We start from the raw sequence: 14,066 nt of genomic DNA, 5'->3' as shown, positions 1-14,066 counted from the left end.
CACCAATTTTGGAGAGGGGTGGATAAACAAAAAATCTCATAAAGCAGGGGCTCATGGTAATTGTAGTCCATAGGCATCTGGAGAGCCACAGTTTAGCCACCTCTGCATACCCTTATGGATAAAAGCATTCAATAACAATATTGAAGGTGTCCAGCCAAAGTACTTTTATCAGCTCTTAGGTTGCTCCACATGGTGCAGTATTCTCAAATGCTCAAATTCATTGGAACTGCTGCCCTTGAGAAGTGCCCCTATGGACTTGAGCTGAACCAATTCTCCCCTGCCTGAGAAGACCAAAAACCAAAAAAAACCCCCCCACACTATTAGTCCTGAAAAACATACAGTTATTATCATCCAAATAAATAAATAAATAATCATCCAACTAGTGATTTCAAGATATTCCACTTGCTCATTTTCCTTGCTCATGTGTTCCTGTTGCTTGGGTGAGGAAAAATTTCTGTTTGGCATGTGCTTTCCACCCTCTAGTGGTCAATTCAATATTACATCCTTTTATGTCCTGCTTATTTCCCTGCAAATTTAAATTGCAACTTTTTAATGTGGGATATGAATCACTATAACATTGAATTGACCACCAGAGAGCCCAAAACACACGAGGAATGGGAAAAACCCTGAAGCAAGTCGAGAAAATGAGACTGTGTGAAACCCAGAAACTTGATGAGGGCTCCTTTATGCAGTCAGTGTAGTGTGGGATTTGTTCAGAAGTCACTGCTTAAAACCATGGTTGTTCCACTGAGTCCTGGGAAACAGCAGGAGCCCCCAGTGCAATTTAAGCGATCCTTGAGGCCACAGGGAAACTAATAAAGGGTTGATGTGCACAGGGTGGAAGTGTCTTTGAAATTTCCATCCCCTGCTGAAAAGGCAAGCTGCTTTTCAGTTCCGAGGGTAAAGCAGAAAGGCTTCTTAAGCAAGCGCAAGTGGAAAACTTCAAGGTAACCTCTTGCTGTTTTCCTCTGTGCTTGCATATAGCTGAATAGCCCAATCATAGAATCATAGAGTTGGAAGGGACCATCTCGGCCTTCTAGTCCAACCCCCTGCACTATGCTGATTTCTCTGTAGAGTTGCCAACCTCCAGGTGGTGGCTGGAGCTCTCTCAGCATTACAGCTGATTTTGTGACTACAGAGCTCAGTTCCCCTGGAGAAAATGGCTGCTTTGGAAGGCAGACTCTATGGTATTATATCCCATTGGAGACCTTCCCCTCCTGAAATCCCATGCTCCTTGGGCTCCACCTCCCAAATCTCCAGATATTTTCCCACCTGGAGCTGGCCACCCTATTTTTTGGCTAGCTTTTTATATATGCAGTGGCAACTACATGAATTCCTGCCAAATGAAGACAGTCTTTGGAAGCTCCCTTCCCACATTGACGATAATGAAATGTACCTGGTTGGTGTGTCTGAAAGGAAGTCTTACCTATGTCCACAAAGGAGTGGAATTTCGAATGTCTTTATTCCAAACAGCACGGTCTCATTAGTTGGTGACGTTGGCTCTCTGCTCCTTTTTTCCAGAGCTATATGCCCCTGCAGGGCCTATACACTATGGTTATGGAGCATGACATAAGGACCGGGAATTTAGCCATTGAGACTGCGGGCACTCTGCAGATGAAAGAATACTACAAGGTACGGCGTTTTCCCAGGCAATCCAGTCTCCGTCCCCCAAAAAAGCTTCACCTGAAAATTCTGATTCTTTGTGCAGCCTCTCCACCCAAGGTCAAAGCTTCCCTGTTGCATTGCATGATCCTGAAGTTCTTGTGAATAGCTTCAGAACAATCACATGCGGATCTCACCTCCCAAGCCACACGTGCATTCCATGCTGGTTGATTCAACAGCATATGAAGACTGTCCTACAGGGAGACATCAGGGGAGATGTGTCATTAGCATAGGAACTTCCTGTTTTTTTTCCAAATCATCACTTGATTGGCTCAGTTAGAGACTTTGTGCTCGTTTGATCACATTTCCTCCCTGCTTGCTCCAGAATGACAGTCAGTTAGACTGTTAGAACCTTCCCCCTCCTCTTTCTTGACATGATTGGTTTTCTCTTCAATAAAACTATTCTTTCAAGCATCTGGTGCTTTGCATTTCCTTTGCATATTTAAACACAGCCAACATTCACCCCCCCACCCTCACCCATACTCCACAGCCTCTCCCATTTCTTCCAAAGGATTTGATTGGTTTTGTAAACCATGGGAGGGAACTTCTAGGGGTTCCATTTCACACACACATGGATTTTTTCTTGCCTTGCAGCCTCTTTGGGCCAAGAGGAACGAAATAGAGAAGTGGAGGAAGGAATTCAAGGACCAGTGGCAGAAGGAGCAGAAAAGGATGGTAAGAACTCACCTAAGAAGGGGACAGAAGACAGGGATGACAGTTGTTCTTCCTTGTCCCAGCTGTTTTCAAAGGACAACATGCAGGAGTCATGAATACACATCCTAAGCCAGAACTCTGGTCTGTTAAATTCAGTATCGTCCACTCTGACCGGCAGCACTTCTCCAGGGCCACAGCTATTTCATGTCCCCTCCAAATCCATCCTTTTCATCAAAGAGTTAAATCTGTGGCCTTCTGCATGCAGCACGGATGCTTTATCACTATTCCATCCTTAGGGCTGCCAGTTTTGGGATAGGAAATTCCTAGAGATTTGGGGAGCATGAGGAGGTTCAGGAGGGGAAGAACCTCAATGGGTTATAATGCCATAGATTCCACCCCACAAAGCAACTGTTTTCTTCAAGGGAACTGTTCTGTGTAGTCCGGAGATCAGCTGTCATTCTGGGAGCTCCCCAGGCTTCACCTGGAGGTTGGCAACCCTGTGTCCCAACATCAGTATAAGAAAGAAAAAAAAACACCGTGGCATAGCAGGCAAAACCATCCGAAAAGAGTCAAAGGTGCATATAAAAGTTGTCTTCTTTTTTATCCCAGTTATATATATTATTCTGAGGGTCAGACACGACTGAACGGATAGCATCATCATCATATATTATTCTACATTAATATGCGACAAGGTTTTGGTATTGAACGCCTTGCTTCACCTCTGCTTTGTCATAGCATATTTCATCTGAAAAGATACAAAAGATGAAGAATACCTACAGAGCCATTACAGTATCTAGAAGAACAACTCCTGCATTTAACACCTTCCCAAATGCTTACCAGCACAGACAAAAAACGTCGCTCCCAAGCGGTGTATTGCCTGGAACCAGTCTGTTGCATTATGTGGGCCCACAAGCCACCATAGTAAAATGCATTTGCTAATAGTCCCCAGCTGAAAGGAGTAAGAGTTAAGTGTAAACAGCTGAAGCCAATTACCTGAGCTTTGACTGCCCTTGTAAGCCCTAGTGCATCCTCCCATTTTAAATCTGTTTGAGAGTTAGGTTTAACCTACAGAGTCCTTTTTAAAAAGCTCCTGTTCCTTTCAATGGGTTCTGTGCCACAGTCATGGGAGGTGCTTTTAGAATCTCTGAGGGAGAGGGCCGTTCTGTCTTGAGGAAGAGAGGACAAAACCAGTTAATCTTCTTGGACTGAGGAGGAAAAGGGAAAGAAAGAGTTTGGGAGCCAGGTTCCAGGAAGAATCGGCTCGTTTTCTTTCGCTGAGGTAAAGGTTGCATTCGTTACTCTGCCCATTCCTGTTGCTCCCCTTTTAAAAAATTCTGGGTCCTCCTTTTGATATTTGAATAAATCAACTGGCTAAAAAAAAGGGTCTTACTGGTGGCAGCAACCAAGAGAACCCACAGAACAGGGAGAAGTGCAAAGGAGTAAGGGGGGCAACTGGGGGACTGTGCTAACCCTCATGTTCACCATGCAAGCAAAGCCACAGCTGACTCTAAATGGTGACTCTTCCTCCTCCTCTTCTTTCAGAATGACTCCTTGTCCTCCATGCGCAAGTCTCGCCAACATTACTTCCAGCGCTGCGAAGATCTGGAGAAAGCCAAAGCGCTGAGTGCCAGAGTGGGAGAAGAGTCCCAGGGCACGGCAGGGAGCGCCAGCAAGCAGCTGGAGAAACGGCGTCGCTATCGAGAGGAGGCGCAGTTAAAGGTGTGAGCCTGGGATGCTGAAAGCTTTGCTGTCTAACCTTCTGATTGGGAGGAATTTGGTCTCTCGAGTAGACCTTGGATTTGTGGCATTCAAGCCCTTGTGGTCAAGGGGCCCAGGGAAGTGGCGACGGGAGCCATTTGCTCCAGAGGCCTGGGTTGCTAGACCCCTTGTGGAGATAGGAAGTTCCCCGCAGCTGACCAGCAGGGGGAGTGTCCCTGTCGAAGTGAACTGGAAGTGACATCATCATGCCAGGGACGCCACAGTGACACTCTGGTATTTGAGTAAAACCTCTTTGGTAGAAGCCAATTTTACCACAGAATAGAGCAGCGTGTGATAATGTCACTTCCAGGTCATGTCGGAAGTGACATAGGCATGTTGCTGTCTACTGGGCCTCTCTCCTGCTCATGGTAAATCCCCCCCATCTCCTGCCAGGAGGGTTCCAATTTTATCTGTGACAAGTATAAATCAAATTATATCTCAGTTACACCATGATTGTGTAAAAAAAAAAGAAGTCCTTCTTTTTCTATAAGGTCATTTCCCCCTAAATCCTCAAAGCCATGCACAATCAGTTCATTTCCCCCCATATCACGCAAAAAGTGTAGGAAAATTTTCCAATTTGCAACAAATGCAGATGTTGCCTTTTCTCTAATTAACAAAGTGATTTGGGCCATCTCTGCCAATCACATTGTTTTTGCCAGCCATTCTTCCGTCGTGAGTAATATCAAACTTCCGTTGTTGAGCATGTAACAAGTCTCGCTGCCATAGTCCTATAGAAAAAAAACAAAATTAAATGATTGTACTTTTTTTTTTTAAGTTTAAAAGTTGAAAAACGTGTCCCATCTTTTTTTTTCAAGTTCTTTTCTTCAAGTTTTTCAAACATCCCCGGTTTCATTTCTCAGCACTTTCCCAGCTCTCCCGTCATTTTGTGTTGCGCTCCCCCCAGGCTCAGGAATCGGAAATCGTCTATAAATCCTGCATCAGTGATGTCCACGCCCGCCAGCAGGAGCTGAAGAAAGTTAGGGAGAGGATCATCTCCCACATCCGCAAGCTGGTGTATCAAGGAGACGAAGTGATGACGCGGGTGAGTGGCCACTACCTGCTAGGAATCCTCTCGCCCTTCTCAACCTCTCTCCAACAACATGAGGGAAAGTTACCATCTGGCGTGCTGATGTCACCCGGAAGTGACATCAGCATGCTGGGGTCATCGGGAGTAATGCTCTTGGTTTGGGGCAAAACTCTATGGTTTGAGGCCAATTTTTTACTATATTTTAACCCCCAACAACTCTGACATGCTGCTGTCACTTCTGGGTGACATCAGCATGCCAGATGCTCTTCTGAATTCGGGTAAGTGGGGGCGGGGGAGCTCCCAGAGAGTGCCGCTGCCATCAGTGGGGCACTTCTAATTCTGATCTTCATGAGATTTTCATTTTAAGTTCATTAATTTTCACCTTCTTTACGGGTGTTGTTCCCCTCAGGTCACCTTGAGGATGTTCAAGCTTCGGCAAGCCCAAGCTGAGCGGATCCCTGAGGGATACCAGGTCCTCACAGAGTTCTGCAAACCCTACAAGGTCGGCGAGAAATATTTGGAGTTCATTCAGAGGCAGCAGAGAAAAGAACTTCCACTGGCGGAGTACACCTTTAAGGAATTTGTACCCTCCATGTCAAGGTAAAGAGGTACAACCTTTAAACCCGCACCCACCCAAATTCTTGGTCTATATCAGGTTTTCTTGACAGCCCTGGGCAGGTTACCCAGAGCCAGGAGCGACATCATGCTGTCTGCAACGCTGTAGGAATTTCATAGAATCATAGAATCATAGAGTTGGAAGGGGCCATACAGGCCATCTAGTCCAACCCCCTGCTCAACGCAGGATTAGCCCTAAGCATCCTAAAGCATCCAAGAAAAGTGTGTATGCAACCTTTGCTTGAAGACTGCCAGTGAGGGGGAGCTCACCACCTCCTTAGGCAGCCTATTCCACTGCTGAACTACTCTGACTGTGAATTTTTTTTTTCTGATATCTAGCCTATATCGTTGTACTTGAAGTTTAAACCCATTACTGCGTGTCCTCTCCTCTGCAGCCAGCAGAAACAGCATCCTGCCCTCCTCCAAGTGACACCCTTTCAAATACTTAAAGAGGGCTATCATGTCCCCTCTCAACCTCCTTTTCTCCAGGCTGAACATTCCCAATTTACCCCAAACCTCCATGGCCTTTACAACAGAGATTGGATAGAGGATCATCGTGAATGTCAAAAGGTCACTTTGGAGTGATCACCCAGAAGTGATGCTCCCCCTCCCCAGACTCTGTCCCTGAACATTCCTGGGGGTTGTTAGCACAGGACCAACAACTCTAAAGGTGATCAAGCAAAATGAAGCGTGGCCTGAACCAGCACGCCTAGAAGAGACAGAACCTGTGGCAAAACATGCTAATGATGGCACGCTCTTATCACCACAATGCTGCTCTCAGTTTCTTAATTCTGGAAGGGATTTTAGCCCTTGTGGCTTGATAGGGCAAACCAGAGCCCACTATACATGGCAGAAGCTCCTTCTCAATGTACCTGCAGTGGCAACATGTCGTGCCACTGAATGAATAAGTTGGTGTTCTTTGTCCCATGTTAATTCATTCATTGGGATGTTTCCGAAAGGGTGTGCCCATTCATCACTAGTTCTTCTTTTGGTTTCTTTTGGGAAAGACATACATGGGGTGTTTTGCTTTCTCAGGTCCCCCTCCTGTGGCAGGAGAAAGAACGCCGCACTTTCTGGTCCCATCTCTTCCTCGGCCATCGACCTCAACAGTTCGTTGGAAGACACTTCTGGAAAGGTGTCTTCTGTAAGCAGCGAGCAAAGTAAGATATGTGGAAATCCAAGTTCGTTGGATTAGTTAATGTGATATGTGAAAATCCCAATTATAGTTATTTAAACGTCTATGAAGTTCTCTGATTTCTTAACTTTCATTTTCAGTAGCTCCCAGAGTTTTTTGAGCTTGTAGCCGCCAGTGGAATTTTGTTGAGACCTTTGGACTTGGCTTGGTCCTGAGTCCTTCTGGAGAAATAGTTACAAAAGAAACACATTGCAAGCCCCTATGGCTGTGCTGCAAGCAGACTACATGCCCACATATCAGCAGATGAAGAGAGCTTAGACAGAGTCCTTGCTTCAGCAAAGGCATACTCTGATCTGCTCTTCCTAAAGAAAGAATTGGGCGGAGTCACCATTAGGTGTCACTAGTGAGCACATAGGTACAGCTCAGCTGCTTATACAACTTAACAACAGCCCTTCAAAGCTGACTTCACCGGATTACTTACTGATTGCAATTCCAATAGTGTGGAACTGAGAAGGTCCAGATTTTCCTGTACACATTAAAGTCACCACAACATGGCTAAAATCTTTCCTAAAACATCAAAGCAAAACAGGTTTGGAAACAGGAAAAGCCAAGAAGGTACAAGGAAGCACCTTGATGCTTTGCAAAAACGGGAGGGAAACCCATATTCCAAAAGCATCCAGATTGGGACAAACAACCCATGCATAAGTGACCTTTTGATTAGGGATGATTTCTGTAGAAGAAAAGGCAAATTCTTTATTCTAAGAGAGAGGCCGTGTGAGAACGCTGATGAAAGTGACTGACCTTTAACTCAGTTCTCCCATCCAGCAATTTAAACATCCTAGAGCCAGCTTGGTGCAACAGTGAAGAGTTGGCCGCCTCTAATCTGGAGAGCCGGGTTTGATTCAGAGCTCTCTCAGCCCCACCTGCCTCCCAAGGGATCTGTTGTGGGGAAAGAAAGGGAAAGCGATTGTCAGCCGCTTTGAGACTCCTTCGGGCAATGAAAAGCGAGGTATAGAAACCAACGTGCCATCTTTTAAAAAAGCCCCTCATGGATTAGATGAATATTTATTCACTTGAAATATTTGAAAGCAGTCAATATTTCCTTCCCCACCTAGTTATTTTCTTTGAGCTAGGGAAACCAAGTACCTCCGGACTTTCCCTCGGTGACAGATTCACACATAGCTAGAAAGGTTACTGGATAGATTGCCTCAAAGGGAGAAGGCTGATTAATTATTGGCAGCCGCTGCCGGGGGAGATAGATTCTATCGTGACAGGGACGTCTCCTAAATAAGGTGCTGCACTTTGGTGCACGGAAATTACCTTCATCTAGTAAAAGTCAGAATGAATTTCATGGCGCAGAGTAGACGGAGGCCAAATTGAATGATTCCAGTAATGCTTTCTGACCTGCTGACTCTCTAACAGATTTCCCACTGTCTTTTAAGATGATTTTTCCCCCAGCCCATTTCCCCCACCCCCTCTCTTTGGCTATATAAGGAAGGAGGAACAGTGAGGTGTGTGAAGCAGGTGTCCACAGTGTGGAGAATCGGAAGAGAATTGCCTCTTCTGCCTGCAAAAATTATGGTTAGGACTGAAAGCCTTCATATTTTCAGAGTGATTTTCCCCAAGTAGAATAACCACTGCATTATCCAGGGGCTTCCAACCATAATGTTAACCTCTCCATAATCCAGGGAACACTACGGTTCCTCAAGGTGGAATGGTATTGCTTTGCTACATTGACATGACAGGCACCCACAATAGGCACCCACAAAGCTTTGTGACATTAACTAGCTTCTTCCTCCTGGGGAAAGAAATCAGGTCTTCTCTGGTTCCACCTGAAAACAGACCAGATACTTGCAAAACTCATTGCACAAAGAGGTTCTGTGGACAACGGTGACACAATCAATGCCTTTCCTTTGTTTTTTTAAATTTGTAGACAGCTTCTGCTCTCATTCCTGTCATCTAGGTCCCAACAAATCCTTCTACAGCGACACAGAGAGTCTGGGAGGGAGCACAGAGGGCCATTCCTTGGATTCCCCCACCTTCAGTCCAGGTGAGATGAACACCTTCCTCTTTCATCTCAACATGCCTACTATTTATTTGAAGACCTAAACCTTATGTTGGGTGCAGGGCTTTTAAATCGTCCTCAGCATTTGTCATTGGATTCACAAATAAGGGACTAGAAAATGTGAATTAGGAACTGGGAACCACCCAAAGTTGGTGACCGTACTTTTCAACATAGTCTCTGTGTGGGAATCAAGGAAAATCCCTTGATTGGGGAACATCCAATACTGCTCTTTGAGAGACTGACTGTGACACCATGCAGGAAAGATTTTTACTACTTCTCCAGTTCTCAGGCCACCCGCCATGAGTGTTTCCATCCAGGTTTGTAACTGGAACCCATATTTCATGTTCCAGGGTTTGATAAACTCCGTCCCTAAAACAGTAGGGCCCTATTTCTTTTTCATTTATTTATTTGTATACCGCCACTCACGACTGGTCGTCTCATGGCGGTTTACAACAACGTTAGAATTGCAATATAAAACCCATAAATCCCCATAAAACAAAATAAACAGCAGCAACAAGAGATGGTGGTTTAATGAATATCTAAACCCAACTACACCCAGCTCCACTGTTCCAGCCAGTGGGCCCAGCCAAAGACCCGTGTGAAAAAAGTCCTACATCAATAATCATTATTGAACATAAAATAATGCTCATGCTCTTATCATAACTGTAATAACACGTTATCAATTGATAATTGTATAATTATGTCTATTTTCCCTATCTTATCCATGCTGTCCTCTTCGCTTGTTCTATTGTTTCATATATTATTGGAGTACTTTTTTTTAAAGCAATATCTTATCCAGAAATATTTAGACTGGCTTTAAAACTACTGGATTAGAACGTAACATAAGAAGAGCCCTGCTGGGTCAGACCAGTGGTCCATCTAGTCTATCATCCCATCTCACACAGTGGCCAACCAGTTCCTCTAGAGGGCCAACAACAGAACAGAGAGGAAGAGGCCTTCATAAGAACATCAGGAGAGCCCTACTGGATAAGACCAATGGTCCATCAGGATCCTGCCTCACACAGTGGCCAACCAGTTCCTCTGGAGGGCCAACAATGGGGCAGAGAGACTGAGGCCTTCATAAGATCATCAGAAGAGCTCTGCCGGATCACACCAGTGGTCCATCCAGTCCAGCATCTTGTCTCACACAGTGGCCAACCAGTTCCTCTGGAAGGGCAACAACAGGACAGAGAGGCCGATGCCTTCCGCTGATGTTGCCTCCTGGCTCTGGGATTCAGAAGATTAATATTTCGGAACATATAGAGTTTCCCTTTAGTCTTCCATGTCTGACCGGATCAACTTTTTGTTCATGACCAGCTCATCAGAAGCTGCTGAAAGCTCCATCCACTGGCACTATGTCCTCCTCAGATGATTTTGAAGACAAAGATTTTATACCAGCCTATGACAATGGTGAGAAACAACACCCCTCCTCACCCCCACACACAAACCAGCCCTAGGTGGTGAGATGAGTAGTGAAACAGGTGTCTTTTTATTAGTTACAGTCTAATGATGGATGGTGGGCGCACAGGCAAATCTTGAACAAAAAGGGAATGCGTCTGTCTGAAGGTCACAAACTGCAGACAGGGCACATCCATCATTCCCAGAAAGGGCCACCAACAATGTAGAGAAGGACTGCAGAATATTACCGCCCCCAGGTCATGTGACTAAGCTAGAGCTAGAGGTTGCTCCCCTTGTTCAGTTTCATCAGATCTGAAAAGCTAGAGAGGGTTGGCCCTGGTTGGTGTCTGGATGGGAGACAGCCTCGGATGTTTAGGGGTGCTATGCAGAGATAAGCAATGGCAAACAACCTCTGACTATGTCTTCAAAAACCCTACGAGGTCACCATGAGTTGGTGGGAACTTGATGAGAAAGGGGTTCCACACTGTGAAGCTATTGCCGTATTTAAAAAGTCAGTAATTTCCCCATGGGCAAAATTTGTATCGTGTGTTTACTTATGAGTAAGAGGCATTCAGTAAATGCCCTGCTTTTCTCTACATGTTTATAGAAGTTGGAAGGTATCCCCAGGGTCATCTAGTCCAACCCCCTGCACGATGCAGGACACTCACAACTACCTGCCTACCCACGGTAACCCCAATTTCATGCCCAAGTGATCCCTTCACCAAAAATCTCCATAATCTAGACGGATATGGAGGAAATTCACCTACTATCCCACAGCGGCAACTAGCAATTCCCTGGGTTTGCAAGGAAGGGCCACAAGAGACAAACACTGGCACATCCCTTCTTGCCCACCACCCACAATCTGCCTAAGTTCATAAAATCAACATTTCTGTAACAATTTAGCCTCTGCTTAAAATCTTCCAAAGAGGGAGAACTCACCACCTCCTGAGGAAGCCTGTTCCACTGAGGAACCACTCTAACTGTCAGGAACTTCTTCCAGTTGTTTAGCTGAAAATTATTTCAACCCATTGGTTCTGGTCCAACCCTCTGGGGCTACAGAAAACTACTCTGCTCCATCTTCTATGTGACAGCCCCCCTAGTATTTGGTTATCATATCACCTCTTCGTCGTCTTCTCTCCAGCCTAAATAGACCAGGGACCCCCAACCTTTCCTCATACGACTTGGTCTCCAAACCCCTCACCATCTCTGTAGCCCTCCTCTGGACATGCTCCAGTTTCTCTACATCTTTTTTCAGTTGTGGTGCCCAGAAATGAACACAGTACTCCAAGTGAGGTCTAACCAGAGCAGAGTAAAGTGGTAACATCACCTCACATGATCTGGACTATACTTCTTTTAATATAGCCCCAAATCCCGTTTGCTCTCCCTTTATTCACTCTTCCTTTTCACCGTCACTTCTGTTCCTCAGCTTAATTAATATCCACTCTCTTTGGCCATGTATGTGTCCATCTGTCCTCAGCACTCAAGTGTTGGGGAACGCTAACTGCTGGTTTTCTCTTTGCAGAGAAAGCAACTGAGCCTTAATGTTTGTTTTTTTGTGTAGTGGTGTAGCTTGGTTTAGTGGCTAAGACCAGCAGCTTCTAATCTGGTGAGCCAGGTTTGATTCCCTGCTCCCCAGCTGGGTGACCTTGGGCTTGTCACAGCCCTGACAGTGCTGTTCTCACACAGCAGAAATATCAGGGCTCTCTCAGCCCCACCTACCTCACAAGGGTGTCTGTTGTCGGAAGAGGAGGGGAAGGAGATTGTAACTTAAGCTGCTCTGAGACTCTGAGGAGGGTATAAAAACCAACTCTTCATCTTGTTCTTCATAATTGCACAATTGTGAAATTACAACACATGAAAAATAAGAAAGGCACAATCCAACGAGGAATAGCTTTGGCAGCAAGGGGGAAAGCCGTAAGTCTGCCTCCCCTCTTCCCCAAACAGGAACCGCATAAAATTTGATTCCGAAATGCAACGGCCACCGTGAGTGAACAGGAAGTACAGAGAAGCCACAAAGAGGGAAGTAGCAAAATTTTATGTCATAGCAGCCTTGCAGCTGCTATGTGTGACTAATCTACAAAGGCTGGCTCAGTGACTTGCGTTATCAGTTCAAATCAATTTTCACAAATCGGGTTTAGAAGAGACGGAGAAAGAACACAAACACCAGAGATGTAACAGACTGGAAGTAAGGTTGCCAACATTGGGCTGGAAAATTCCTGGAGATTTGAAGATGGAGCCTGAGAGGACAGGATTTGGGAAGGGGAGGGGGCTCAGCGGGGTCTAATCCAGTGGTTCTCAACCTTCCTAATGCTGGCACCCCCCCCCCAGCAACCCAAAGGGGGTCGCGGCATTAGGAAGGCAGTGGCATTAGGAAGACTGTGGTGCGGTGACGGTGGCGGCAGCTTCAGCGACCCCTGGGAAAAGGGTCGATCGAACCCTAAAGGGGTCACGACTCCGAGGTTGAGAACTGCTGGTCTAATGCCATATAGCCCATTCATCAAAGTGGCCTTTGTTGCCAGGGGAACTGATTTCTGTACACTGGAGATCAGTTGTAATTCTGGGACATCTTTGGTCCACACCTGGAGGTTGGCAAGACTAACAAGGAGATTGGGGGAAACATGATGTGTATTTAAGACCAAATTTGCCGTTCTGGTCCTTCCGGTCTACTTCAGACATGAATTCTCCACCAGAATGGCCATTTGTATACCTCATTCCTTCCTCAGATCTCACAGACGCTGCCTCTGAAAATGGCCCGTGCCACTACAAGAACATTGTCTTGTCCAGCGCTGCTCAGACCCACCGGCTGCGGAAGCTCCGGGGCCCTTCGAAATGCCGAGAGTGCGAGAACTTCATGGTCAGCGGCGCCGAGTGTGAAGAGGTGAGCGGGGGGCCTGCAGGGCTTGGAAGAGAGAAGGCTCTTTGGCAGCCTAAAAAGGTGTGATGTTGAAGCAAGTTCTCCTGCTCAGGTATGGAGGCCAGTCCCTGGGTGAGACCTGGGGATCCTCCGGTTTTACAGCTCATCTCCAGGTGACAGAGATCAGCTTCTCTGGGAGAATATGGCTGCTTTGGAGGGTGGACTCCATAGCCTTAGAGTCCACTGAGGTCCCTCCCTGCCCCAAATCCCGCCCACTCCTGGCTCCACCCCCAAAGTCTCCAGGTTTTCCCCAACCTAGAGCTGGCAACTCCATCCAGACTACAGAGATCAGTTCCCTGGGAGAATATGGCGACTTTGGAAGGGGGACACCATAGCATTAGACTCTACTGAGGTCACTCCTGTCCCAAATCCCGCCCACTCCCAGCTCCACCCTCAAAGTCTCCAGGTATTCCCCAACCCAGAGCAGCCAACCCCATCCAGACTCCAGAGATCAGTTCCCCTGGAGAAAATGGCTGCTTGGAAGGGTGGGGTCCATAGCATCAGACTCCACTGAGGTCCCTCCCTGGCCAAAACCCCGCCCACTCCTGGCTCCACTCCCAAAGTCTCCAGGGATTCCCCAACCCAGTCTGAAGTGTTATAGGAAGGAAGTCAACAGAAGATGGATTGCCTTGACTTCAGCTACCATTTTTATGCATCATTAAAAGCAAGGATGCAATGCCGTCTCATTTGGAAATTCTGCTTCAAGTGCAAAATGTTTGAAGAATGCCATTGGGAATAAGAGCACTTCCTTGCCTGGTTACTTTTTAAGAACCTACATTAAGAACCTACACACATGTACACACATATAGGGTTCCCAGGTCCCTCCAGGGAACTGGCG

At 46.3% G+C, this 14,066-nt stretch overlaps 1 protein-coding gene and 1 long non-coding RNA gene across 10 annotated transcripts in view; one reads left to right on the top strand and one right to left on the bottom strand.

The window, feature by feature from the left end:
* The window catches only part of GMIP (GEM interacting protein), a 56,890-nt gene that overhangs the window by 31,980 nt on the left and 10,844 nt on the right, over nucleotides 1-14,066 (top strand). For 7 of the 8 annotated variants that reach the window (XM_077329336.1, XM_077329335.1, XM_077329340.1 and 4 more), the window contains 9 exons: nucleotides 1,522-1,632; nucleotides 2,257-2,337; nucleotides 3,859-4,035; nucleotides 4,979-5,116; nucleotides 5,511-5,701; nucleotides 6,752-6,876; nucleotides 8,815-8,901; nucleotides 10,234-10,326; nucleotides 13,038-13,192. In XM_077329336.1, the coding sequence (XP_077185451.1) occupies nucleotides 1,522-1,632; nucleotides 2,257-2,337; nucleotides 3,859-4,035; nucleotides 4,979-5,116; nucleotides 5,511-5,701; nucleotides 6,752-6,876; nucleotides 8,815-8,901; nucleotides 10,234-10,326; nucleotides 13,038-13,192 (1,158 nt within the window). The remainder of the gene's footprint in view (nucleotides 1-1,521; nucleotides 1,633-2,256; nucleotides 2,338-3,858; nucleotides 4,036-4,978; nucleotides 5,117-5,510; nucleotides 5,702-6,751; nucleotides 6,877-8,814; nucleotides 8,902-10,233; nucleotides 10,327-13,037; nucleotides 13,193-14,066) is intronic. The other variant, XM_077329337.1, reaches the window with a different exon arrangement.
* Nucleotides 999-14,066, bottom strand: part of LOC143833479 (uncharacterized) — a 42,797-nt gene continuing 29,729 nt past the window's right edge. For both annotated transcript variants that reach the window (XR_013229646.1, XR_013229645.1), the window contains exons 2-6: nucleotides 7,653-7,790; nucleotides 5,484-5,596; nucleotides 3,154-4,802; nucleotides 2,350-3,061; nucleotides 999-1,856 (exon numbers count right to left, since the gene is read on the bottom strand). This is a non-coding gene — a long non-coding RNA (uncharacterized LOC143833479). The remainder of the gene's footprint in view (nucleotides 1,857-2,349; nucleotides 3,062-3,153; nucleotides 4,803-5,483; nucleotides 5,597-7,652; nucleotides 7,791-14,066) is intronic.

The sequence above is a fragment of the Paroedura picta genome, chromosome 3 (genome assembly GCF_049243985.1).
Source record: "Paroedura picta isolate Pp20150507F chromosome 3, Ppicta_v3.0, whole genome shotgun sequence".
NCBI classification, from domain to species: Eukaryota; Metazoa; Chordata; class Lepidosauria; order Squamata; family Gekkonidae; genus Paroedura; species Paroedura picta.
Note: the sequence above shows the minus strand (reverse complement) of the source record. Positions and strands in the feature narration are given on the sequence as shown.